General features: G+C 27.5%; 2 protein-coding genes across 6 annotated transcripts in view; one reads left to right on the top strand and one right to left on the bottom strand.

Annotated features, from left to right (window-relative positions):
* The window catches only part of LOC107456625 (60S ribosome subunit biogenesis protein NIP7 homolog), a 29232-nt gene extending 26967 nt beyond the window's left edge, over positions 1 to 2265 (bottom strand). Inside the window, exon 1 of the mRNA XM_071186713.2 lies at positions 2126 to 2265. The gene's annotated coding sequence lies outside the window, so the exon portion shown is untranslated. The remainder of the gene's footprint in view (positions 1 to 2125) is intronic.
* Positions 1650 to 27621, top strand: part of LOC107456618 (uncharacterized) — a 35295-nt gene continuing 9323 nt past the window's right edge. Inside the window, exons 1-14 of one of the 5 annotated variants that reach the window (XM_087151905.1) lie at positions 1650 to 1814; positions 6880 to 7044; positions 8872 to 9005; positions 11608 to 11737; positions 12519 to 12587; positions 12667 to 12785; positions 16286 to 16371; positions 17323 to 17489; positions 18601 to 18690; positions 19374 to 19468; positions 20849 to 20962; positions 23525 to 23585; positions 23974 to 24084; positions 26344 to 26408. In XM_087151905.1, the coding sequence (XP_087008031.1) occupies positions 6895 to 7044; positions 8872 to 9005; positions 11608 to 11737; positions 12519 to 12587; positions 12667 to 12785; positions 16286 to 16371; positions 17323 to 17489; positions 18601 to 18690; positions 19374 to 19468; positions 20849 to 20962; positions 23525 to 23585; positions 23974 to 24084; positions 26344 to 26408 (1391 nt within the window). In that variant the 5' untranslated portion in view covers positions 1650 to 1814; positions 6880 to 6894. Of the gene's footprint in view, positions 1938 to 2136; positions 2276 to 6879; positions 7045 to 8871; positions 9006 to 11607; positions 11738 to 12518; positions 12588 to 12666; positions 12786 to 16285; positions 16372 to 17322; positions 17490 to 18600; positions 18691 to 19373; positions 19469 to 20848; positions 20963 to 23524; positions 23586 to 23973; positions 24085 to 26343; positions 26409 to 27621 lie in introns of those variants that run through there. The other 4 variants (XM_087151906.1, XM_087151907.1, XM_087151908.1 and 1 more) reach the window with 4 other exon arrangements.

Raw genomic sequence — 27621 nt, 5'->3', positions numbered from 1 at the left:
GCATCCGTCAAACATCCCCTCCCCTCCCACTAGATTTGACAGTCCAGACAAAAAGTAAAATTCCAATGTATCTCAGTGCCATCTTTTGGCGATATACGTCTCCACTAACTAAAAAGAAACTATTATTATTTATTTTAAATAACTGGTGCAGCCATCTATTAACAGAATAAAAAATATATAATCCACACTAGCAAAGACTCTGTTTTATGATTTAATTCAACTAAATCTTTATATTGTAACATATTTTGTTATCAACTGAATGAAAGAGTATAAAAACAAAATATGAAATGAAATTGATAAATTTGAGTAAAAAACAAATGCATTATGAAGATTGAAACATTTTTAAGTACTTGAATTAAAATTTCAAATGTCTCGTAAGAAGTTATATTTTTAGATTAAGGTAAAATTAAAAGGTATTTTTTTTCAATATTTATTTGGATTTTTTGTTTTCGGAATGCTTTTAGTAATAAAAAATGGGAACGTCACCTTAATTGTAATAGCAATAAAAAAAATTGAAGTTTAAAGTAAAAATTTTAAAGACATCAATTTGCATATTTTAAAGTTTTATGATGTAAAATTAATGAAAAAAAAACCTATATTTTTATATATAAATATTTAATTTCAAACGAATTCTTGGGAATAAGAAAATAAAATTTAATGTTTTTTATAAGAAAATAAAGTATTTTTTTATAATAGTGAGTAGAAGTTCATTATTGCTTACATAATATATTGCTTTGATGAAATGTTTTTTTATTTATTTTTCTTATGTCATTTATGGCAATCTTATGAATATTCTATTGAGTCAATGAGTGAACAAAATTGAACACAGTATTATGAGTAGTAAATATATTTTATTCTATATATTTATTGCTGCCTTTTCTCTATATATTATTAAATGCTCCTTAAATACTATTACAAAGGATTGCATAAACATATTTAAATTGAAAAATCATTCTCTATTCGGGTTTTCTCTGGTAATCCACCAGTCATTGCACATTTTGACATCAAATAAAGATTTTCGTTAGTCAAATATTTTAAAGAAATGATCATTCAACTCTTAAGGAGGTATAAATTTCTAGTGAAAAGGCAGATAATAAATATTTTGAATAAAGTATAGTCACATACCCTTTATGTAATCCTTGATTAGTTTTGGATAAATTTGAAGTAGTCACATTTTTGAAATGCCATTTCTCGCCATTTTCTATCGCGTAGTCATCTGACTAGGAAGGACAGGGAGGAGGCGTTACTCATTATGATTAGTATACTGCGCATGCTTGAAAACATGCCTTTAGGGATCATCCTGTTTCCTGAGGATTCACAGGCATCCTCACGCTATACACTACCTTTATTGGAGCTCTGAGGCTCTTCTTCAAATACAACACACGTGTTTACAAACAAATGGATAGTTTTGCAGGAATGTTGCCATTGAAATAAAATAAGCCATAAAAATATTTTTTATGTAGGTAGGTTTTTATTTCAGTATTTATTAGTTTTTGTTGGAATTTTTCACCTTTAAATTTTAATTTTAACCACTTTTTAAAACCTTATTTTTTTAAGACAATTATTTAATTTCAAAATTTTTGTTTAATTGTAACTTTTAAGTGGAAGCATAGAGAGCGAATGAATTTAAACTTTTTAAACCGATCATCAGATAGGCATATGATTTCTTCAATTTTTTCAGTTTGCAACTTTTCTGTAATTAATTTTTCTAGGATATTACGAACTACAACCTGTAGCGCCCCTTTTCTTATCTAGACTTTTAAACTCAGATTTCTTAACAAGTTTTTGTTTCGTGTCTTCTATTTCAAAATTTGGTAAAATCATAGAAAAATTTCCTTAATCAAAATGTAGAATGGAACTTAGTAGAATGAAACTTAAAATAGATAGCGGCTATATTCCACCTGTTTGTGTTTTGTCAAATTTGTATTTATCTTAAGGTTTTTGAAACAATAATAAGTACTCGCATGGCGTTTATTCAATATGCCTAATATTCTTATTTTATGTTTAATTTAATTAATCTTAGTTAAAATATAGAGAGATTAAAAATATTTCGTAATTCTTTTAATGACTTTTTGAACGTTAATTTCGTTTAAATCTAATGATAGAAAGATTTCCGTATCGGTACCTGCTGCAAGACAATCGCCAAGCTTTGGTGACTTCTTGACTCAAATGGGAAAAATCAACATCTGGAAAGATAAAGTTCTATCATCATTTTAAGATAAATGAAGCTAATTATCTTTTAATTGGAAAAATGGAAAAGTCCGCATTGAAGGTGGTAGTCATTCCATATTTGCAACACTTCTTTCACCCACCAGATAAATTTCCAAACAACTGTCTGATATTACACTTGAGACCTTGTTTTTGTCTGTCTGACTGACTCAAGCTGTAGCAATAATCGCTATATTAACTAATTGTATTAAGCAACTGTTTTGTACTGTTGTATTAAGCAACTGTAACTTAGGAAATGAGTTTAAAATATTTGCAAATAGGCCAGTGAGTAGAATATGTCCGATCACTTGTGTAGGGTTCAGGATAAATTTTTGGTAGAATTAAAAAAAAAAAAATGGAATTGAAAGTTATAGACGAAAATCTGATAAGAAAAATTGCCTTGATGGACAAACATTTTGTGCTCCTTCGTCTGCACCGCACACGCCTACCAGGAAATATTTTTTTGTAGAGGAAAAGAATGCAGTGATTGTTCATTATGTTAAATATTACACAAACAACTTTATGACTCAATTTGTTAATTTATTAATAAGAATTCCTTAAGTTAATGAGTGGGACTTTAAATTTAGTTTTATAAATTATTACTTTATCAATGTATTTTGTTTTATATTATTTTTAACACACATACTAATTTATTCAAGAATTGGGAAAAATCTTGTGATTTTTTTCTTTGTTGAAGAAAAAGTTATCAAATATGCACACTTTTTTTTATCTAAAAATATTTCAATAAAGTTATAGTAACTATAAATAAATAAAAACTTGTAGAAATTTCATACCAAAAGAATAACTGCTTTCTGTGGAAATTTTAGGCTTTTGCAAATTCTCTGCAATTGTTTATGTAGCCTAACAGGGGTGTGAAAAAATTCTCATAGCTTAATATTTTCTCAGAAAAAGCAGTGTTATTAAATGTACTACAAAATTATAGTATTTTTTTCTTAAAAAATTGCAAAAGCTTTATCAAATTCTTACAGATAGTAAAGTTAGCATGTAGTTAAAACTTTCTGATAGTTTTTAATTTTTCAAAAACTTATCCACTTGATTTTGCAGAATTCTAGAAGAAACTAGCATATGTGTTAAAAATAATAGAAATGAAAATACATTAAGATTTTAATAATTTATCACCCACACATAAACTTAAGGAATTCAAACTAATAAATAAGCAAAATGACACATGAAGTTATTTCTGCTATATTTAGCATAACTTTTTTTAGTTAGACCAAAAAATTCTCTAAGGCTGTCTTAATTTCACCTGAAATTCTTTTGCACAATCAGACAATTGGATTGTCGAAAAAGTTGCCCCACCATCACTTGCAACTAGAATGGCCACTACAAATTTAAAAAAAAATTTACATTTAAGTTCTGTGTCTTCTGAAACTTGCTTGAATATTGTCTAAATATATTGTTTATTATTTATCCAGAACAATAATTAATTACAAATTAGCTGCCGTATCTTTAAACTGTGTAAAATGTTATACTCGTCATGTCAAGAAAAAAATATCTGCTTGTAAAAAGTTTATTATGATAATTATTATGTTTTATATAAATGTGTCATAACAAAAAAAAAATATGGTCCATCAATAACACTTTGCAACATTCAGTGAGTGAAAACTCTTGTTCCAAATAACTGAAACTCGCAAACAAGATTTAAATTTCTTTAAAAAAAATTTGAAGATCTAGCAGTTTTATTTTTGCTTAATTATTGAAGCCCAGGTTTAGATAAACATAATCAATAAGCTTTTCAACCATTTCTTAACTGATATATTGCTTTGAATTATAGATAAAATTGTCTCCGTCTGTCTAAACCATGTCCATGAAATGGCCCTTGAGCATTAGCATAATTTTATTGTAATGATAAAATAGTCCATTTTTTATTTTCCACATATTTTCATCTCCAAATTTTTAAACAGTAACTTGAAATGTTTTGCTTTAAATTTGTTAAAATTTTTCTTGGCACTTATAACGCAGCATTATTGAAATGAGGAACCTGCATGCTTCGGGTAATCGCAGAATGTTGATTATTTTGAATAGTTTATATCTTAAAACTCCCTAAAATCAATTCAGAATTTAAAAAACTGACCCGAATATTAAAAAAACTTTACTTAAAATTAGCCCAAAACGAAAGTAACTTCACGTGACACAAAATGAGGCGTGGTTTGCTATGACGTCAAGATACAGTATCTCAGCGAACGGGAGGAGTTAAACCAAAGCTTCCTATCTAAAAATGTGTTACAAAGGCGTTTTAATTTGAACCGCATTTTTTAAAAATTGTTTTTCTTTCATGCTTATATTATTTATATATAGTTTAAATATATATGTAGTGTATATCAGTTGCATCCTCTTCCTTGAGAAAATTTTTCTGAGCACCTTTCAGCATAATGAAATAAAATTGAGGAATGAAAAAATAAATATCGAAACTACATTTTTTTTAACAACTTTTGAAATAAATTCATTTTTATTTATTTATACTGATTCATTTTTATTTATATTTGTCTATACATAAAAGTCTGAATTGTTTTGAAAGTTTTTTATTTAATAAGTTGATCCCTATTAGAGGGAATGGAATGAATGGTATATGACCTGGAATTATAAGTTTTTAAGTAAATAAAATGTGTTAAAAAATTCTTTTTTATTATTAACTTCTAAAATATTTGATAAAATTTTTTTTGAAGAAATGTAAATAATGCTAAACACCTATCATTTTTTATTTTAACTTTCATAATTTTTTCTTCTAGATAAAATTATTATTTTTTTAACTCAAATCCCTTCAGCATAATGAAATAAAATTGAGGAATGAAAAAATAAATGTCGAAACTACTTTTTTTTCAATAACTTTTGAAATAAATTAATTTTTCTTTATTTATACTGATTCATTTTTATTTACTATATTCGTCTATATATAAGAGTCTGAACTGTTTTGAAAGTTTTTATTTAATGAGTTGATCCCATTAAATAGAGGGAATGGAATGAATGGTATATGACCTGGAATTTAGGTAAATTTTTTTAAAAAAATTATTTTTATTATTAACTTCTAAAATATTTTCAGTAATTTTTTTTTTTTGAAGAAATATAAATAAAACTAAACCCCTATCATTTTTCATTTTAACTTTCATGATTTTTTCATCCAGATAAAATTAATTAATTACTTTTTAACTCATAACCTTCAGTATAATGAAGTAAAATTGAGGAATAAAAAAAATAAATGTCGAATCGAAACTAATTTTTTTTTCAACAACTTAAGAAAAAAATAAATTCATTTTTAATTTTTTTATACTGATTCATTTTTATTTATATTTGTCTATATATAAAAGTCTGAACTGTTTTGAAAGTTTTTATTTAATGAGTGGATCCCAATTAGAGGGAATGGAATAAATGGTGTATGACCTGGAATTTAGGTAAATTTTTTTTTAAAAATTCATTTTATTATTAACTTCTAAAATATTTTCTTGATTTTTTTTTTTTTGTTGAAGAAATGTGAATATTGCTAAACCCTATCCTTTTTTATTTTAACTTTGATAATTTTTTCTTCAAAATAAAATTATTTTTTAACTTTAGAAAAAAGAACCTGTACACAACTGTTATGTCAGAATAAAATTCTTTCATTTTAAAGAAAAAAGAAAGAAAGTGATCTGAACAGCATTTCAAAAACATTTTAAAATTCAGTATAATGAATTATTCATTCAGAGAAGCTTATCAATCAGAAAAACAATCTTATAGAATTAAATTATAATTAAGTAAGTTACTGTAAAATGGTCTTAGCAACAGTATAATGCAGTAGTTGCAGACAATTTGCAAGTATTTTTTTCATCGCGTTTGATGGCTTTGCACCAAATTTGTCTTTTTTCTTCTTTTGGTGCACTAAAAAATAATTTATTTGGCGTGTTTAATGTAGAACTATTGCACATGGTACAATGCAACACTTGTAGTTTTTGCTTGGAGCCAATTTCTAAAATTTATACTCGGAGCGGCATATGCTTTCACCGTTTCACATGATGGGAGTTGTGGTTGTACTGTATCGTGACGTCATCAGAGCAGATAGGAAACCTAGCAGCGATTTAGGGGGCGGGGCTAATCGAGCGATTTCAACTATTAATAACAAAATAACTAGTTATCGCACCGGTCTGAAATTGGTGTCTATCTTTATAAAATGGCATGATGTTTCATTTTAAAACATAAAAAAAAAGCATGCAGGTTCCTCATTCCTGATCATCTTTTAGTATTGTATCATAAAAGGTTACTCATAGCTGAGCATTTTTTGAGGATTAAAATAAAATTATTTACACTTGCCATATGAAGTAAAATTAGGTCTGTGTGATGAAGCTACTATCCCTGTTTATTTAATTTGTATGCCAAAATAAAGGATGTAGGTTTAATGTAATGATGTTTGTTGGCTGGTGTGACAAGAAATTAAGAAATTTTTTTGATATTTTTTTTATTTAAATTTTCGTTTAACAAAATTATAATGAATGTTATGGTATAATCAAAGCACATTTTCAATTGTCTAATTATTAATGTGTTGGAAGTAGACTGCATTCATTTGTGTTCCTATATTACGACTTAATATATAAAAATTTTTATGAAAAAATCAACCACTACATATTTGTAACATTGCCTGTGACTTTCTTGTTAATTTTTATTTTCTTTAAAATTTTCTAGGATTAAAGAAATAAGATGGATTTTGAAGGTAAAGTGTCCTTGTTGTATCAAAACTTTTGGAACTGGCGAATGGAAACTAGTCCAGAATTTGCTACATTTTGTGGTTTTCACCAATATGATGATAAGTTGGAATCTTATGATTTGGAAACTATAAAACAAAAACAGGTATGTTTTACTCTCTTTAAAATTACCCATATTTATTTAATTTTTATAAATTTTTTTTTTACTTATTGGAGATGTGATGAGCTCTGCCAACCATAAATTTGGTTTAGAGTTGTTTCTACCGGAGTGCCACAAACTTATATCTTTGGGAGGGAGAAATTCCCTTCTTTGCCAAATAAAGTTCTTAATTTGACTGAATTATAAATGACATCCTGCAATTATCCTTAAGTATATAAGAAAGTAGCATTAGGAGCAGCTCTAAAGAAGTATTAGTTATAAATACTACAGCTGCCAAAATTTCCTATTTTACCTGGAAGATTTTATTTTTATATTTAAAGTGGTTGTAGTAAAATTTATGCTTTGATATTTTGTTTTTTATTTAATAAATTTGATTTAAAATGTTCATGACCATATTTAAAGCTCTACCTTGGAATAAAAAAGGGCAGGGCAGTGTTATATACTATTTTATGTGTATATTTCAAAAAGTAATTTTCACTTCCTTTGGCAGAATTTTTTCGAGCTGTCTGCTACAAAACTCTCTAGCGCTAATATTTTTCTGCAAGATATTTTTAATTATAGCAAACATATATGTTACTAATTTAAAATAACAAAAGTGCTGTGTTTATAAGAAAAAAATGAATATATTTTTTTAATTGAACATGTAATAATTTTTTATTCTAATATTATAGGTGATATTCTCATATTTTGTTGGGGGGGGGGAGAGGCACAAATTATTTCCTTCTTTGCGTTTAATCATCACAATTAAAAATCATGAAATCTGCAATGGTAATTGCCTATAAAAGATCGACTATGAAATCATGCGACTTCTCGATGCGTGTATTGTTTTTAGATTAGGTTGCTGTAATAAATAATATGGTATAAAAATACTAAATTTAAAAATGATGGAGAAATCAATAGCAACAGCTGCCGTAAATTCGATAGAATTATTGCCTTAAAAAGAAACATTGTAAAAATTCCGAATGACCAGCCAGAATTTGCGGAATAGTGAAAATCTTTGGAAGGTTACAACAACCTCCCATGACCTCCAATCCTGGCATCATTTTTTTCTAGGTTCTATCTTATGATGAAAGTTTTATAACAAATTGCATATTAACACAAACTGAATAATACTTAAAAAATAGTATTTGAAATTGACTCTTATATCTTTTATGAGGTAATAGAAAACATCAAAGATAATTTAATATACTATCGTATAAGGTTTTTCTCAAGCTGGTTCTTTATATGGAAGTGAATCTTGGACATAAGATTGATTATTAATCTGATAGGGAAAGGTTAAAAAAAAAATGTTTAGATCTTTCACTGAAAAGAGTGTATGGAAAATTAGAAATAATTAAGAAATAAAGGGGACATTGGTATTGTCACTGATATAAAGATGAAAAGATTGAAGTGATTGAGGCATATTCTGTGGATGAATGAAAATAGAATTGTGGGAAAAATTTTTGTTTCAAAACCTGAGGGCTCTCAGTCACTTGGTTTGAAAATGGTTTGAAAACGAAGAACTGAAGGCGAAGCCCAAAACTGAGAAAAATAGAGGTCTACTCTGAAGCAGGTTTATGTCATCAAAGTTATGTTATGTTATGATTGTTAGGCCAAAGATTAGTAGAGTGGAGATTATAAAGAAATTTGATCAATAATACACTTATGTTAATTTTATATGACACTTAGATTTGATGTGTGTTTTGATAGAATCAAAGCATGCATGACAAGTGTAGAAGATTTAAAGCATTTTAAAATGGTTATTTGTATTTTACTTCTAAAAATTTTAGTTATAAAACTGTCGTTACACCCATATAAATTTTTTATTTGCAGGTTAGTGTTCAAAAATTTTTGGATGAGGCTGAAAAATTAGTCCAATATCCCGATTTAAATATCAAAACGAAAGAAAATTTGGAGTTGTTAATAGCTGAGCTCAAGGTGTTCTTAAAAGGATTTAATGCTAAAGGGTAATTAATTAATATTAAGAAGTATTCATTCTAAAATTTGTTTATTTATTCATCATATACCCTAAAATATTATTTTTTTAATACTAATTTAATTCTTAAAGAATGTATCTAATTTTATTTGCACAATTTTATTATTGCTAACTAGGGAATTATGAGTTATTTTAAAACTAAAATAAATAAAATTCATTATAAAAACTCACAATTTTTATTTTTAGGAATATATTCGGTATAATTCAATTTATCAAGTGTAATAAGAACTGTTTCGAAATTTTTCTCCTAGTGGTTTGATCCCAGATAGGAAATGAAAATATTTAAGATTTAGAATTTTAAGTTTTTTACTAAAGATGCAAATTATTTGTAAATTTTCCTTTCGTAATTTAAATGTTATTAAAATTGAAAGTTTTGTTTTGAAATTGCCCATTAAATGACAATGGATAAATTATAGAAATTGTTTTTTAAAATTTCTAAAATTATAGAAACATATTTGAAACATTATTTTTTGAAATATTTTGATCAAAGTTTTTTTTTCCCGTTTTAATTCACATCCCATCCTCCTGAAAAATTTTTTGTAGGGGCTCCTCGACAAAATAAAATAAATTGATAAATTGAATAAGAAAAAAAAACAAACTTGAAACTACTTTCCTAATTTGCACTTTTTTTAATAGCTTTTGAAGTAAATGATTTTTTTTTACTTATGTTGGTTTATTTTTATACTAATGTACACTTAAGTATGAATTGTTTTAAAAATTCCATGCTGGTTTGGTCGCAGACAGAGCAAATTGATATGTATAAGAATTTAAATTAAAATTTTTTAGGGCAATAGTTTTTAATAATTTCTTCAAAAAAAGTCTTATTTATTATTCACTTCTTAAATATTTTATTTAATTATTATTAGAAGAGATGTAAAGAATGTTAAGCCCCTTTCTTTTTTTATTTCAATTCTTATTATTTTTTTTCTCTTCCCAACTACGCACACACAAAAAAGAAAGAATTATTTTTAATTCTTCAAATTTTGTTTTCAATAAAATAAAAAACAAAATTACATGTTTTTAGATGGAGAAGTTAAAAAAAGCAAAGAAAGCAGAAAAAAGCAAAATAGGTCGTTCAGTGAAAAAAAAATTTTTTTTTCATAAAAAGGAAGAACTTGTATGCGATTACACACTCAGAATAAGATCCCAGAATAAAATCCGTTCATTTCAAAGAATAAAAAAAGAATTCACAAGAATTTTAATTTAGCATAATGAATTCCTTGAGAGAAGCTGATTCAAAAGCAGAACAATCTTATTAAATTAAAAATTTCAAAGCAAGAAATAATGAAGTTCACAATATTGTTTTTTTTTGTCATCATGTTTGATGGTTTTTCATCAATCCTGTGATTTTTTTGCCTTTTGTTGCACTAAAAATATTTTATTTGGTGTGTTAAATATTAAGCTATAGCAGAGTGGTATAAAACAGTACTTGTAAGTGCTTGGAGCTGTTTTTGAGAAGTTTTATCAATGTTCTATTAGGTGTGACACAAATTTTTATTGTATCGGAAGGTGTTAGGAGTCGTATTGGCCCTATATTCTGACGTCATCAGCTGAGGTGGGAAAACTAACTGCTTTTTAGGGCGCGTGGCTAATCAAGCAATTTTAAATATTAATTACAAAATATCTAATAAACCACTGAACTGAAATTGGTGTCTATTGTCATAAAATGGCATGAAATTTCGTTTTAAAAATAAAAAAATACCATGCTGGTTCCTTTTAGCAAGGCAGCTATTCAGATAAAATGATATCCAATAATCAACTTCAAATTGAAGAAAAGAAATCAATATTTTTTAATAAAACGAAAAAAATAAAACAGGGATCAGAATTTTAATGAGAATATTTATAATTCAAGACAAAAAGAAGACTCTGCATGTGTTTCTTTAAAATATTATTTGTATTCAGCTACTCTAATGTTCATAGTTATTCTTATTATTAAAATTTGTTCTATTTCAACTACTCTTTTTTTTTTTCTTTCAATATGCTTGAAATATGTTCATTAAAGCAGTATAAATGTTTAGTTACCCAAAATGCAATGGAATTTGTTCTTTTTTTTTTTACATCAGATTTTAGAACAGGTTGTAGACATTAAAAAAAGTGCTATTTTTAACAATTTTTTTTTTATTAAGAAGTTTCTGAAAAAATAAGAAATGTCATTGCATTTGCAATTTATTATACTATGATAAACCTGAATGCTATTTTTTTTAAAGTTATGAATATCAAGTTCATTTATGTTTCATAATAAAGATTTAAAATGCATTTAAATCTTGAATCATTAAATGCTCAAAATGCAACAGAATTTCTTCTTTTTTTTTTACATAAGATTTTAGAACATATCACAGACATAAAAAAATGCTTTTTTTAACAAATTTTTTTATTAAGAAGGTTCTGAAAAAATAAGAAATGTCATTGCATTTGCAGTTTATTATACTATGATAAACCTGAATGCTATTTTTTTTAAGTTATGAATATCAAGTTCATTTATGTTTCATAATCAAGATTTAAAAAGCATTTATTCTAAAATTTTTAATTGAAAAACTTGAATTACGTTTACAATGATATAATGTATTCAATAGGTATTACCTCCCTCTCAACTTTTTAGAAGGACCTCAAACTGAGTTTGTACGACTTATTTTGGCTATGAAATATGAAAGCATTGAGGATTATCAGAAATTATTATCAAGATTTGCTGCTTTACCTGTCCAGGTATAAAGAAAAAATGTTATATATATATATTTATAAAGTGTAATGATATACTTATTCATTGTAATATCTGACAGATTGATTTCTATTGAAATTGTAAATTTGGAATCAATATTCTTTAATTCTTTAGAATACCTTATAGAGTTCTTTAATTAGCAATTATGTATCTAATTTGACGCAATATACAGCTAGTTCACTTTTTAGAATTTTAAAACTGGATGAGTTGAAAGAAATATTTTAAAATGTAGATTGCAAAAATTATAAGTTTTATTTAAGTGGTATATGAAAAATTTGTGCATTTTTAAAAGGTAAAGGTATGTTTCTTTTTTTTTTCTTCATATGTTTATGTTCATTCTATTAGTGAAACTTTAATTTAATTTTGTTCAATGGAAATGTTACCCAGATTTTTTTTCTTTCAAATCAGTTATTGATTAAGGAAAATTTATGACTAAATATGGAAATTTAATAAGAAAGGCGAACAAAGTTATATATTTTATCATATAAAAAGGATTTGAGTAACTTAATATTTAAGAAAAAAATCTTTTGTTTCAATTAATTTATAGATAAATAGGACTCTGGTAACCAAGATCGGTTATGAGTTTCAAATTTAGTAATTAAAACTATTAAAAAAAGAAATTCCTTTGTTGCAAGATTCCAATTAGATGAACTTGTTTTCATTTTGTTCCAATACTTTTGTTCAAGCAAACAACATAAACACATTCATTATCTTTAAACAAAGAATGTTAAAATTTCCTCTGAAAAATTCCATCTAATTTTTTTATAGATATCTCAAATTATTGACTTAATGAAGAAAGGTATAAAAGAAGAATTAACTTTTAATGCTGTTTCTGTGGTAAGTTCAATAAATTATTTTTTAAAGTCACTATAGTTTTTGAAATTTTTTTCATGGCTGGTTTTTATTTCTGGTTTAGGTTACAGTCCCTGACCAGTTGGCTGTCTTAGATCAATCAGATCTCCTCACAAAAAGGCCTGAAGATTGTGTTTTTTATAAACCATTCTTATCAGTACCTGATTCTATCTCGAGTAAAAAGTGTGTGTTGCACAATGTTTTTAAATTAAAATGCAGCTAAAATTTTCAATCGTTTTGACATGCTAGATATTAAGTAACTATCTTCACAATATCATATTTTTAAACTGCAATCAATGGTATCTATCACCTTTTGACCCAGTAGGAAAATTTAAGGTGTAAATCTGCTGCATTATCTTCATGAGTCCCAAATTTGTCTGTAACCTTAACACTATCAGACAATGATAATAAATGTATATAATTCAGCTTTATCTATTTTACAGCTAGCAAAATTTTCAAATGTGCGGTTTTTATGTACAGTGTGCAAAATAAAAAATGGACCCCCCTAAATAACTTTTGATCTAATGATTCAACTCTTTTGTTCTAGGACTCAATCTTAATGGTTTGAGGAAGTGATCTCAGAAATGCTAGTTAATTACAGCAGGCAATGGTTTAAATTACGAAATTGGTCACAAAAATGCATTTTTTCTGAATAATTATATGTATTTTTTGACCAACTCAGATTTCTGACCTCCAAAATATAGGGGGTAGCTGTAATCAGGGAAGTAGGGTCCCTATAGTTTGGTCAGGAAAGCGGCCTAAAGCTTAGTTCTCTTAATATTTATTTTACTTTTTGCATATTTCGCCATATCTGAATCAAAACATTTTTGCATGCAATTATAAAATTTGTTTACCTAAATATAATTTCGTACAAAAAACAAATTTTAGTAAATATTTATTGTTTTGTATTATTTTATTTAGTAATAGTTGAAAAAATTTTGAATTTTACGGTATACAGCTTTTTACATTATTTTAAAGAACATAAACTTTGAATGAAATCAGGCTGAATAGTTCTTGAGAAATAGAATTAAAAAAAAAAAAAAAAAAAAATGGGGGTCAGATATCTGAATCCCTAGAAAAAAAAAGGTATGTTTACTCAAGAGAAAGTGCATTTTTGTATCTACTTTTGTAACTTAAAATATCATTTGCACTTATTAATTTGTATATTTGAAATCACCCTCTTGAATCATTATAATAGAATCGAAGAATGTGAAGTTCCAATCATTAGGCCAAAAGTTATTCTGGGTGGTCAGTTTTTTATTTTGTGCACTGTATATAATACATAAGAACTTTGTTGTTTAAATTTAAATTGAGTTTCATTCTATCATACTAAAAAAAAAAAAGGAATAAATCCCAATACATGTAGGCCTGTAATATAGTAAAGGAAAAAAAAATCTTATTTTTTGTTCTATACAGTGTTCTCTCAATTTTACTTTTTAAATTTTTATTTGAAACTTGTTAAAAGGATATTTTAAAAAGTGGTTTCAGCAGTTTTCTCCTCTCTGTTTGTTTGCTTTTTTTAAGAATAAAAAGAAACCTTAGATAAAGTAATAATCTGCAGATGCTGTAATAATTTGCAGATACATGGGATCAAAACATTTGTAAAGTCACAAAATCTATATTTTTTACGAATTTCCATGTGTTAATATTTTTTCCTTTCTTAACTATGCACTATGTAAGTTATTCTATCTTAGATGTGTATTTTATTATTTTATGAACTTAATAATAAATCTTTATTATGTGACTAAAATTAAATAATCATAAAAAATATTTTTCGTGAACATTTGTTGCTAAAAGATAAAGCTCTATGGCAGAATTTTTTCGAGCTAGCTGTGTCAAAACTCTCTATCACTAATTACTTTCTGCAAGATACTTTTAATAATAACAAACATATATGTTACTCATTTAGAATAATAAATGCGCTGAGTTTACAAAAAAGAGGAAAAAAACTACATTTATTTTTTCAATTGATCATGTAATAATTTTTTTATTCTAATATTATGGGTGATATTCTCGCATTTTGCTGGGGTGAAGAACGTACTAATTATTTTCTTCTTCACACTTTGTAAATAATCATCACAATCAAAAGAATAATTGAAAATCATGAAATCCGTAATAATAATTGCCAAAAAAAAAAAAGATCGATGACAAAATCACGCGAATATAACTTCTCAAATACGTTTTTCGTTTCGAGATTAGGTTGTAATAAATAATATTGTATAAAAAATATCGGACTTAAAAACTATAGAGAAATCAATAGCAATAACTGCCAAACATTTGTTTGAATTATTGCCTTAAAAGCAAATAATCAAATGAACGTTTTGAATTTTCCATATGGTTAGAAATATATCGGGATATTTAAAATCCACGTCAAAACCAATATCAATAACTGCCGAAAATACAATCAAAAGATACTATCCATACTATCGGCGTAAATTGAGCGCGTCAAAAAGTAATTATCTAAATGCATTTTTCAAATATTACAAGTAAATTTCTGCAGAAAAGAAAAGTAATTTTTTTTTCAAAAAAAAAAATCTTTCTGTAAGAACTATGTAACATTCTGCTACAATGTCGCCGTGTCGCTGCGATTCTGCCACGGGGAGATAAAGAATGTATTCTGGTCTTTAGAGACCTCATCAAATACATTTTTATTTAATGATTGCTTGTAATCTGTTGGAACACATAGAAAGAATGGATGATATCAGGTTACGAAAACGATTTTTAATGGCCATGATCAACAAAAATTGTGAAGACTGAAGTGAGATAGATTGATGAAGTTGAAAGAGACTTCAAGACTTTTAAAAATAAAAAATTATAAATCAAAAATATAAAACAGACAACTTTGGTAAATTGTTAGGGAGGACAATAGGGACTGTAGTACCATGGAGTAAATAATAAGAGTAGGATAATTGCTATAACTTTTTAATCCTATTTTTTGTATCATGAAATATTAATTATGTGTTTGATATTCAGCAAAATAATTTGCTCATTGAGTTAAATTAATGAATTTATAAACAATTTTGCCTCAAAACGTGTTTGGATTGTTTTAGGTTTATACTTTCCAGAAGTTGCATGCATTTTTACTTTAGGAAACATTTCTTGTTGTAGTAGTTTGGCTATAGCATATATGTGTGAACTGCAATTATATTTTCCAGTATTATGACGAAAGCTACCAGAAATGAATGCATTTATAACAATGTAAAATTTGTTGAAAATATATTTTTAAAATGATCTTAATATATTGATTCTTTTAAATAGGATAGGTATTTTGAATTTTACAATATTAATTTTGGTGTTAACAGTTACATTTTGCAGTAAATAAATATGCACCATTATTGAAACCTTTCTTTTTTGAATTGCTTTTATTTGAAAAGGAACTATTCTTCAAATTTCTTCTTTTAGCTAAATTTTTGCTATAGCACAATCAAATCAATAGCTTAATTTATAATGATCTATGTAGAAGGAATTGAAACCTAAATCCCTACATTTTTTTATTAGTTCAAAATATTTTAAAAGTAGCTGTTTACAATAAAAATGTGTGTTAGCATTAATTATTTATTTTGGTAATTATTTATTACCAGTGTTTGAATTCAGCTAAATGTATTTTTCAGTGTCCTGAATGTATTTTCAGCTAAATGTATTTTCTTTGTATAAAGAGACTTATTTTGTTCTAATATTTTTAGAAAAAGTTTACAAAGAGAGGCTGTTGAATCTATATCTTCAAATGTTATGCCAGCATTTAAAACATTAAAAGAATTCCTAGAAAAGGTATGTTACTGAATTATTTTTTATTTAAAAAAACCCAACTTATTATCAAAGTTTCAGCATATTCTTTTGTTTTAAATTTTTTCTTAGGAATATATTAAAAAAGCTCGCAGTTTACCTAGTATATCGACTTTGCCTGGAGGAAGTACTTTTTACCAGTTGTGCCTAGATTTTCACTTGGGATTTCGTTTGCTGCCTAAAGATGTCCACGAAATGGGCCTCAATGAAGTGAAGCGAATTTCTGGTGAAATCGAAAAAGTACTTATCTCATTCTACTTATTTTTTATAATATTTTCAATGCAATATTACTTTTACAATGGATAACCTAATATGTTTATTGCAAGCGTTCTATAAATATATATTGCGAATATATTAAAAAAGCTCGTAGTTTACCTAGTATATCGACTTTGCCTGGAGGAAGTATTTTTTACCAGTTGTGTCTAGATTTTCACTTGGGATTTTGTTTGCTGCCTAAAGATGTCCACGAAATGGGCCTCAATGAAGTGAAGCGAATTTCTGGTGAAATCGAAAAAGTACTTATCTCATTCTACTTATTTTTTATAATATTTTCAATGCAATATTACTTTTACAATGGATAACCTAATATGTTTATTGCAAGCGTTACTAAGATTGTGTAATTTCCGCATTGTCGGGCTTTTACATATGCGTATGTATATAACAAGAGATGTGAACTGAAAATATTCTCACAGAGTAAGAATATTCTTGATGAGTAAATTTAATGGATTATAAGGAATTCTCTTTTTTTCTTTCGAATTAACTGCTGCCTAAAGATGTCCACGAAATGGGCCTCAATGAAGTGAAGCGAATTTCTGGTGAAATCGAAAAAGTACTTATCTCATTCTACTTATTTTTTATAATATTTTCAATGCAATATTACTTTTACAATGGATAACCTAATATGTTTATTGCAAGCGTTCTATAAATATATATTGCGAATATATTAAAAAAGCTCGTAGTTTACCTAGTATATCGACTTTGCCTGGAGGAAGTACTTTTTACCAGTTGTGTCTAGATTTTCACTTGGGATTTCGTTTGCTGCCTAAAGATGTCCACGAAATGGGCCTCAATGAAGTGAAGCGAATTTCTGGTGAAATCGAAAAAGTACTTATTTTATTCTACTTATTTTTTATAATATTTTCAATGCAATATTACTTTTACAATGGATAACCTAATATGTTTATTGCAAGCGTTACTAAGATTGTGTAATTTCCGCATTGTCGGGCTTTTACATATGCGTATGTATATAACAAGAGATGTGAACTGAAAATATTCTCACAGAGTAAGAATATTCTTGATGTGTAAATTTAATGGATTATAAGGAATTCTCTTTTTTTCTTTCGAATTAACTGCTGCCTAAAGATGTCCACAAAATGGGCCTCAATGAAGTGAAGCGAATTTCTGGTGAAATCGAGAAAGTACTTATCTCATTCTACTTATTTTTTATAATATTTTCAATGCAATATTACTTTTACAATGGATAACCTAATATGTTTATTGCAAGCGTTACTAAGATTGTGTAATTTCCGCATTGTCGGGCTTTTACATATGCGTATGTATATAACAAGAGATGTGAACTGAAAATATTCTCACAGAGTAAGAATATTCTTGATGAGTAAATTTAATGGATTATAAGGAATTCTCTTTTTTTCTGTCGAATTAAAGAAAAAAGTTGTATTATAAATTGTAACTAATTGTTAACCCTTTCTGGGTGAACAGGAAAAAGTTAGGGAATTTTATCAATCTGGAAAAATCAAGGAAATGTCAGGAAATTCTATTAAAACACCTAAAAAGTAAGGGGAAAGGAATTGGAATTTAAGTCCAATATTTCTTTTCTAAAATAATTGGTCTTGCAATAATTAAAAAAAAAGAATAAGAGGTTTAATTTCAACTCTAAAAACTAGTAAGTACAAGTGTTTTGTAATATATAAGAATGAAGCATGACAGAAAATTTATGGCGCCGGTTGCAGAAAAATTCTATAAAAATATCAATCTGGACTAGTCCAGATTGTATATAACTTTTAAAACACCAACAAGGGTTTTAGTTTTGACTGATTATTGCTGTTCTCGGTAACACAAATCTTTGACATCTCGAATCTTATTTTAAATTTATTGCATTTTATGTTTAATTTTTAATCAATGTTTCATATTTTGTAAATTTTTGAAGCAGTATGATTCAGCTGCCATTTATTCAGAAATGTTTTATTTAATTTAGGTGATGTTGTTTTTAGGATATACAAATGTTTCAATTAAAGATTTCACAGAACTTTTGAGAAGTGATTCAAGATTTTTCTTTGAAAAGCCAGTAAGTTATAACTTGGAAACTCAATTTAATGACCTTTTCATTTAGTTTTTTCTTTTTAGGTGTAAAGATTCAGATTTAATTTTACATTGGTGTTAATCAGGTCGACATGACCTATCATCAGCCGACTAAAATAGATCTCCAAAGTTTATAACTTTGATTTATTAAAAGTATCTAAAACCTTTTTCATAAAAAATGTAAAAAATTGAGACTTCAGTCTTAGAAAAAAAAAAGCACTGCTTTATCTTTCTACCGGTCATTCTACTAATTTAGTTACTTATTGTTTTTATGCAAGTCTTAATTATTTTATTTTACAAGTTTTATTTATCAGCAAATGAGTTCAGCACATGCCGTGAAATGTTATTTCTTACAAATCTTGCATGTTATTTTACATATAATGGTGTTACTTTAAATTAGGATCTAAATATACATTTTTTACTATTACAGTTATACCTTATTTATATTGGCCTCCAACATGGCATTTCTTTTTGTTTTTGTGCCTTTTCTTAAAAAAAAAAACCATATATAAATAAATTTATAATAATAGTGTGAAAATTTGAGTAAAAATATCATAATGTGAATAATTTAACTTTAAATTAAAGTGTCCAATCCATGTAAAGCTTTTGTACATTTCTAAATTATTTTTATGTAGTAATTAATTATTTTTATTTTTTAATATTCTTTAGGCAGAACTTTTAGAAGCTTATAAAGATCTCATATTCAACAAAATCTGCCCCAAGTTAAAAAAGCTGTTTAAAAGCATTCCTGAGGATGAGCTTTCGTGAGTTATATGTTTTAATATCAAAATTTGTTGTTTACGATATTTTGTAAAAAATTAGTTATTTTAAGCTATATTCAAATAAAAATTAAGGAAAAATTCTTTATTTTTCATTGAAATTATTATTTTTTAAAAATTAACAGCAGACATGATTTAAGTTATACATTTAGTTAAGTTTCTGATTTCTTAAAATTCAGTCTTTTGTTTATCAAAGAAAAGGTTTCATTACATTTAATTTTGCAAATTGAAATCTTTTTGAGGGCAGTAATGTAAATAAAAATAGCGACAATTTATTTCATTATTTTTATTTACATTTCTAGATAGGTTTAAAGCTTTTAAACGTTAGATAACCTAAAAATATAAAAGTGAAAGTCAATATCTTAACGAAATTTGGCATGTTTTGCATTGCTGGAATATGGATATAATAAACTTTAATTAGTGGTTTCTCCAAGCATCACTTCTCATTTTTTAGAGCTCAATTACTTCTATTTTTCTTACTCGGATAAAAATTTGGCTGGTACAAGATGTCTAGTAAAAAAGTACTGAAAAATGAAAATTTAATTCTGAAAAAATTAGTTATAATAGTAATTTGTTGTGGTGAATTGTGGCGGCAGCACAATTCGTCACAGTGAAATTAAAGAAACATGAAAGCCATAAAGATTTCACATATAATTTTGATTACATTGATATATTTTTTAGAAAAGTTGCTAATTATTTAGAAAAGTTCTTGCAGGGGACAATTCAAATCAGGGTTTAATATTGTTTAAAAACTATGCCTAATTACCATAATAGTGAAATTATCAAGAACAAAAACCTCTCATTTTCCAAAGGAATACACGACTTCCTTGTGGTTGTAACCTCATTTCACTCTGGGTTTTGAAACACTCTTTATAGGAATAATGGAAATGCAACAACTTTTGAAACTAATTTTGAAAATTATATAGGTTCTGTTATCAATGTATCATTTATTTTACCTTTTTATCACTAATTATTTATTTCACAGCTGATTGGAATTTTTGAATTAAGTCATTTTTTACTAAACACTCTGTATATTACTAACATAGTTTCCATTATTCATAGGATTGATATTTCTGTAAATTACATAACACTATCTACTTGTGTTATAAATTAGCATTAAGCTTCTTTTGTAAATTTTTAATTAAAAGTAATCATATGTAGGATTGATATTTCTCTAAATTAGATAACACTATCTATTTCTGTTATAAACCAGCATTAAGCTTCTTTTATGAATTTTCAATTGAAACTAATCATATGTAGGATTGATATTTCTGTAAATTAGATAACACTATCTACTTCTGTTATAAATCAGCATTAAGCTTCTCTTTTATAAATTTTTTAATTGAAACTAATCATATGTTATAGAATTGAACCATCACCTTCAGTAGAAGATGATGCTCCCGTTGGATTTTATTATGCTGGCACTCCAGATGGTGTACGACCTGCAGTATTTTATTTCAATAAGGATGTTAAATCAGTGTAAGTATTAGCATCTATATAATGAATATAATTTTTCAATTTGGTTTAGCAATTTCGACTTCTAAACAAATCTTTAATTTACTTTTTATTTTGTGTTACATTGTTTAACCCCTTCCTTCTCGCTCCCGTGAAAATGACGAGGTTTCGCCCTTAATTTCTCTCTCCCGTCATATTTCCGGGCTGTAGTGTTCAGTAGTAACGCGCCAATAAGAATAAGTCTTAATTCATTTCTTTTGCCTGGAAAACATTTTATTTCTCATTTTACACACCTGATGGTAATACCAGGATATTTTTAAGGTAATTGTAAATAATTAGAGAAGAGATGAAAACAATAAGAGATGTAGGAAGGAAAATCGGTACTACTGTCCAGATTGTGACGTTGGCCTCTTTATCTCATGCTTTGAAATTTATCACGCAAGAAAAAATTACTAATTTTTATTTATATTATACGTAAGTTTATTAAAATGATTTTTTAATGTTTAAAACACATATTTTTTAAATTTTCCTTGCTTACTGGAAAACCAACTTTAAGTCCTAGTAACCCACCCTGAATGTTAGCTTTTCCTAAAAAGTTAATTTTTTAAAATTTCAAGCAAAAAACAAATCAAAAATTGAAAATGAATATACAGTGGAGCATCGTTTATACGACGATCACTTATACAACGTTTACATTTATACGACGTTTTAGTGTGGTCCCAAATCATTCCTATTCATTTTAATGCAAAAATATATCGTTTATACGACGCACAGAATTGGTTATACGTCGGTTTTTAGATTTTGTTCACGTTTATTTAATTTTTTATTTTTTCTTGTGTATTTTAAAAAAGGGTGGAATTTGCCAACATGAATGATACAGAAAAGGGTGACAACAAGAATTCTTGGATGACGACTGTAATTTTTACTAGATGACTGAAAAAAAACTAGACAATATTATGAAGAGGCAAAAGCGTAAAATTTTGCTATTTATCGACCTATGTGATCGATACTAATTATTTTGGAAAATGTAAAAGCTCTCTTTTTTCCTGCAAATTGCACAAGTGCGCTTCAGCCATTAGATTTGGCCGTGATTAGAAATTTAAATTGCGTCATAGAAAGCAGTACGTTCAACTCGCTATTCAAAGCATTGTAGAGACCAATAGCAAGAAAATATAATTAAAGGTAACATGCATTCAAATTGCTCACTGCAATTTTTCTTCTTTGGTTATTTGTTTGTTTTGCTTTGTCTAATTTAGAAATGTATGTAAATCAACACGTTAAACATTAAAATTAACTGAAAACAGAGTTAGTTTCAGTTTTAGAAGTAAAAATCGATTCTACGACGTTTTTCGGTGGTCCCTTCAGCGTCGTATAAACGATGCTCCACTGTATATATATTGTTCATACACATATTTTTATATAATTTTCAGGGATTAAAAAAAAGCACTTTTATGACTCTTTTTTGAAAATTAACCGTTTGTTAAAGGTTATTTCTTAAAATTATTGTAACATTTACATATTGGGCTGTAGGGAAATATAGTTAACTTGATATACATACATTCTGTATGGATAAAAGTCTTAACCCATCAAAAATCGAAGTGTTTTGATATTTTTATAAATATTGAATATTACATTATAGTTTTTATTTTTATCATTTTGATCGACTTGCCTGATTTAACAAGCCAATTGTCCTAGTTCTTATATATTCTTATGTTTTTATGCTCCTATATATTCTATGTATGCCAGGGCCAATCAGCCATGAGCTGTCTTACAGCTCAATAAAGATGCAAAATATTCAATATTTATAATATTGAATTTATGTCAAACTGAAGTTAAGAAATTCTCAAGAAAAACTGTATACTGAATAAAAACTGTAAAATTTTTTTGACATGAAATTTTTTAAACGTTTTAGGTTTTTTTTTGGTAATAACTTTCTTTGCCTTTGATCCCATTATTGATTTGATTATTCTTTTGATTAATTTTAATGAAATTGCTAATAAAACTTTTAAATAGTTTGAAATTGATAATGGTTAGATTAGAGCCGCGATGGCTCAGGGGATAGAGCGTTCACCTTCCAGTAAGGCAAACAGGGTTCGAATCCCACTCGATGCGAATCCAATATCCGGCTTGCACCGACCACAGTTCTAACATGAAATATCCTCAGTGCTAGACGGATCATGGGTTAGAGTCCCCTTGCCGTCAGGATAACCGTGGGAGGTTCTCGTGGTCTTCCTCTCTATGTAACGGAAATGTGGGTTTGCTCCATCAAAAAGTCCTTCACGAAGGCAAATTTCTCCCAATACTCGATCCAGGAGTTCCCTTGTCTTCTGGATTGGGTTCAAAATTACAAGACAATGGAGTTGAACATTAGTAGTCTTAAGCCCGTAAAATTGGGTCGGCTGTTCAACGACAGTTATGAAATAAAATAAATTGGTTAGATTAAGTTATGAGTGGTGTTTTTCTGACGTTTGATTAAGCAAAGGAAACATTGCTGAGAGGTTTAAATATTTATCAAATAATATTTTTCCCAAATTTATCTGCAATTTTACGTTTTTACTTATAGTTGCCCCCTTTCTTTTATTTTAGACCAAAATATGAGATGATGTCTCTTGCTTTGCATGAAGCACTTCCTGGTCATCACTTGCAGGTATTATATGTTGAGTTTTCAAAGATTTTTTGGTTTTAAAGTAGGGGTTGCTTTTATAACCTGTCTACTTTTTAAGATTAAATTGGCAAAGTCTTTTATTTTAAATTGATTTAAAAACGAAACACTTTTTAAAATAAATTTTGCGATTTAGACTGTTATACCATAAGTGGCAATTTATAGGTAATTTGGTAAGAAATTTTTTACTGTAGTTATATTTTTCTTTTTTTTTTGGGGGGGGGGGGAGATGAGGTTTTGCCAATTAATTAAACTTTTTAGAATTTATCAACTACTTTAATATTAATAATTTCAGTTCTTACGTAATAGAATGAAATAAATATTTTTAAAGCTATTTCTATACCTTCAAATTGTATTATGTTCTTTTTTTTAGCAATGCTTCAACTTTTCTGTAAAGAATTTTCCTGAGTTTCGAAAGTATGTTGAGGACAGGAAATACAGTGAAATTCCTTCTCGGTTCCCACTTCATACAGCTTATGCTGAGGTAAATATATTTATACCTATATCAAATGCAAGTGTTAAAAAATCCAATTTTTGTTTTATTCTTTATTAATATAATTCATTTCATGTCCCAAAAATGATTTTTAAAAAAAGAAATATATATATGTATATGTGTGTATATATATATATATATATATATATATATATATATATATATATAATATACAAATGAACATTTAATGAAGGATAGAAGAAAGCTTCGAAAGAAAAGCTGTTTTTTAATATTTTCTAGTTTATTTGTCTACATTATAGCTTTTATTTTTTATGATTTTGATCGACTAGCCTGATTTAACGAGCTAATTGTTCTTAGTTCCTCTATATTCTTATGGTTTTTTTATCGTATGCCCAGTCAGGGCCATGAGCTGTCTTGCAGCTCAATAAAGGTGTGAAAAACCGGAAACAAAAGATTCCCCTGTATCAATATCTTTCAAATTTGCTCACACAAAGAGGTGTTGACCAAGTATGGAACTAATCCTCTCACAAAGGTGAGGCAGACGCTGCTATGTAGATACTATTGGGATGCTACTAGGCTTGGTAATCATTACCTGTCAATGTTCGAAATCAGCAACACCTATTTTTCTGGGTAAATTAGGGTGAATTCTGTTTTTTTTTTTATAATAAAAAATTGGCCTTTTTTTGTAGTTATCTGAAAGGATCAAAAACTACTATTACATGGTGCGTAGCGTTTTTGAAAAGTGCTTAAAGGTGCTTATTTTCGATTTTTGTTATTTAAAAGCCCTTCTTAAAGGTGCTTTTTTCATGGGGTGTTATTAAAAAGTGCTTAATTTTCCCGTTTGGAATTTTTCTCTCTTTACTATTTCAATTTTCGGTACGTATTATGCAAAAGCGTGCTTTTACATTGTTCTATTCAACGTTTTCACAATTCATTTCCATGTACTGTCGGTTCATAGCGTATGGAAGCGCCAATCATTTTACATGCTTGATGAAATACTTGCGAGTCCGTATGTGCGTCTACTGAGCTGGATTCCGTGAGATTATTGCTTTCTCATAAGCAAGTCTGTTGCATCTTGCAAGATATTCTCACTTTCAGACTTCATTTTCCACCCTCTGATAGCGAACCGAAAAATCTCACGATCATTTTTAGACTTAGAAGTTGGGCAGCTCTGACGAACAGGGCACATCAACCAGAGGTCTATTGTACCCAAACCCTAAATCGCGATTAGCAAGAAAGCCCTATAGCTGAAATGAAGTTCAGCAAGCACCTTACAGGAACATCTTGCAGTTCCCAGGTATTGACGCAATGCTGCCCTAAATGCTCAAATCTTTGAGCAGAATAGACATCACAATCACAGAGTATGTGTTGTGATGTCTCTTCTTCAAGATGACAACTCCGACAAAGAGAATTGGATTCTATTCACATTATGTGTAGGTGTCTCCTGAGGATGCAGTGACCAGTAAGAAGACCTATGATCTTCCTTAAACTGTTTCTATTAAGATCCTCTATAAGAGCTCCTTTTGACATACACTAGGACAGTCACGATTCAGCTCCCTAGCTTGTCTCAGATCTCGATCATTTTATAATGGCTAATGTAATCAAGAAAAGAGTTCTTTGTCAGAAACTAGTTGAAAATTAGTTTGCATTTTTTAATGTATATAGTGTTTAAAAGTATATTTTGAGTGCTTAAAAAATACTTAAAAGGTGCTTATTTTTTGTTGAAAGATTTGGCTACGTACCCCGTATTAGTATCTAGTATCAAAAGGAATAAAAATACATTTATAACGTTTGTATAGGTATTTTTTTTTCAAATAATCTTTTTTAATGACTTTTAGAAAAGCAAGTAGAAATATTTGGATAAAAAATAAATCAATTAGGTATTTGAAAATAGTACTCATTTTTAACCTATTTCAGCAAAAGACATAAATGTGCTAAAATGTTATCATAATAAACAGAAAGCTGCATGTACTAAATATAGTAAATAATATATATATATGCATATATATATATTCCATCTGGTTATATGGTGATTGTTATCAATTGTTTTTATCAATTTTCATAAGAGTTGAAACCAAGACATGTTTATAATTTTCTGATACATTTTTAACGTCAAATAGTTTTTTTTTAATATCCAAAAAGCAGCCATTAAACTTGGTAGAAAAATTCCAAATTAAATCATTAGTTATTTATTATTAATGGTTTCCGTGTTCTACTTATTTTATCTGGAATAATTAAAATGTTTAGGGTTTAAGAGTTTTGGATTCTCTCATAACTTTTATACTATAGGGCTGGGGACTTTATTCTGAGTTCTTGGGATCTGAATTAGGATTATATGAAGACAAGTATGATTAGTAAGTAAAAAATTTTTGGAATAAAACATTTTTAAATACATAAAAAATATTTTTTAACTCTATGTTTTGATAAAAATAGTTAATTTAGAAATAATATAAAAAATATTTTATGGAATAAAAATCTATTTTAAAATAATGCTTTATTTTTATTGAAGTTTGAAATTTCTTTTGCAGTATTATAAATTTCTTATTTCTAACAGCAACTTGTCAGGAAAATGCTGTTAATATTTTCTCTATCATTGTAAATATTGCAATCAATCAAGAATGACACTTTGTGTTTGTGATAAAACTGCTTCTAACAGTAATCACTGCAACTACTTTAATTATGGCACCTGAATAGTTCAGGGTGTCTCTGTAGTTAGGAGGTATGGAGATGTCTTTTGACTTAATTCAGTTATGGTCATTTGGTAGGCTTTATGAGCCGATGACGAAATTTAAATTATTGGGGCTTTCTCTAATATCTCCCAACAAACATTTTTTGTAAAAGAAACGAAAATTTTCGATAGATGGTTACTAAAAAAATAAATTTTTTTTTTAATGAGGAAGGAAAAAGAAAAAACTAAATTTTGTTCATTTGATGAAGATAGCAATTTAAAATAATTCAGCAAGAAATAAACACTTTCTTTTTTTCTTTGAATGGTGTTGTGCAGGATTAGAACAGCTGGTCAAATTGCTCCAAAATGAAATTTCTGCTCCAGCCTGCTACAGAATGCAGTTTTTTTTCCCCAAAATTACTCCATAACTCTAATAATATACATTGAGCAAGAAGCACAAATTTGAGCCAATTTTGGGCTAAATTTGCACACAAAAATTAGTTTTGATGCTGAAAAACCGCAATCAATTTTCGTTTTTCTTCTAAATGTAGATTAATATGTTTAGTTAAGTGAGTTTTTCCTGTCCTCCAATAGAAGGTGTCAAGATGTTATTACTAAAATAACGAAATTCACTTGTCCAGTGATTTCGCTTATGTTTTAAAACACGTCAAGTACGCTCGAAAATTGTGGAGAGAACGAAAAATTAATTATGATTTGTTCCTTAGGACATGTAATTCTCAAAGACCTAATTTTACAAACACTCTGCTTCTCTGAATATGAAGTCTATTTGTTACAATCTGCTGCAAAAACTAAATTTATTTGCTCCAAAACACATTTTTTCTGCTCCCAAAGAGTTATACTGCTGTTCTATCCCTGCCTAGTGTTATCACTAGAAGTGA

This window comes from Parasteatoda tepidariorum, chromosome 9 (assembly GCF_982258835.1).
Source record: "Parasteatoda tepidariorum strain Cologne lab strain chromosome 9, Ptep-v5.0, whole genome shotgun sequence".
Lineage (NCBI taxonomy): Eukaryota > Metazoa > Arthropoda > Arachnida > Araneae > Theridiidae > Parasteatoda > Parasteatoda tepidariorum.
The sequence above is the reverse complement of the archived record's forward strand: the minus strand, read 5'-3'. Positions and strand labels throughout refer to the sequence as shown.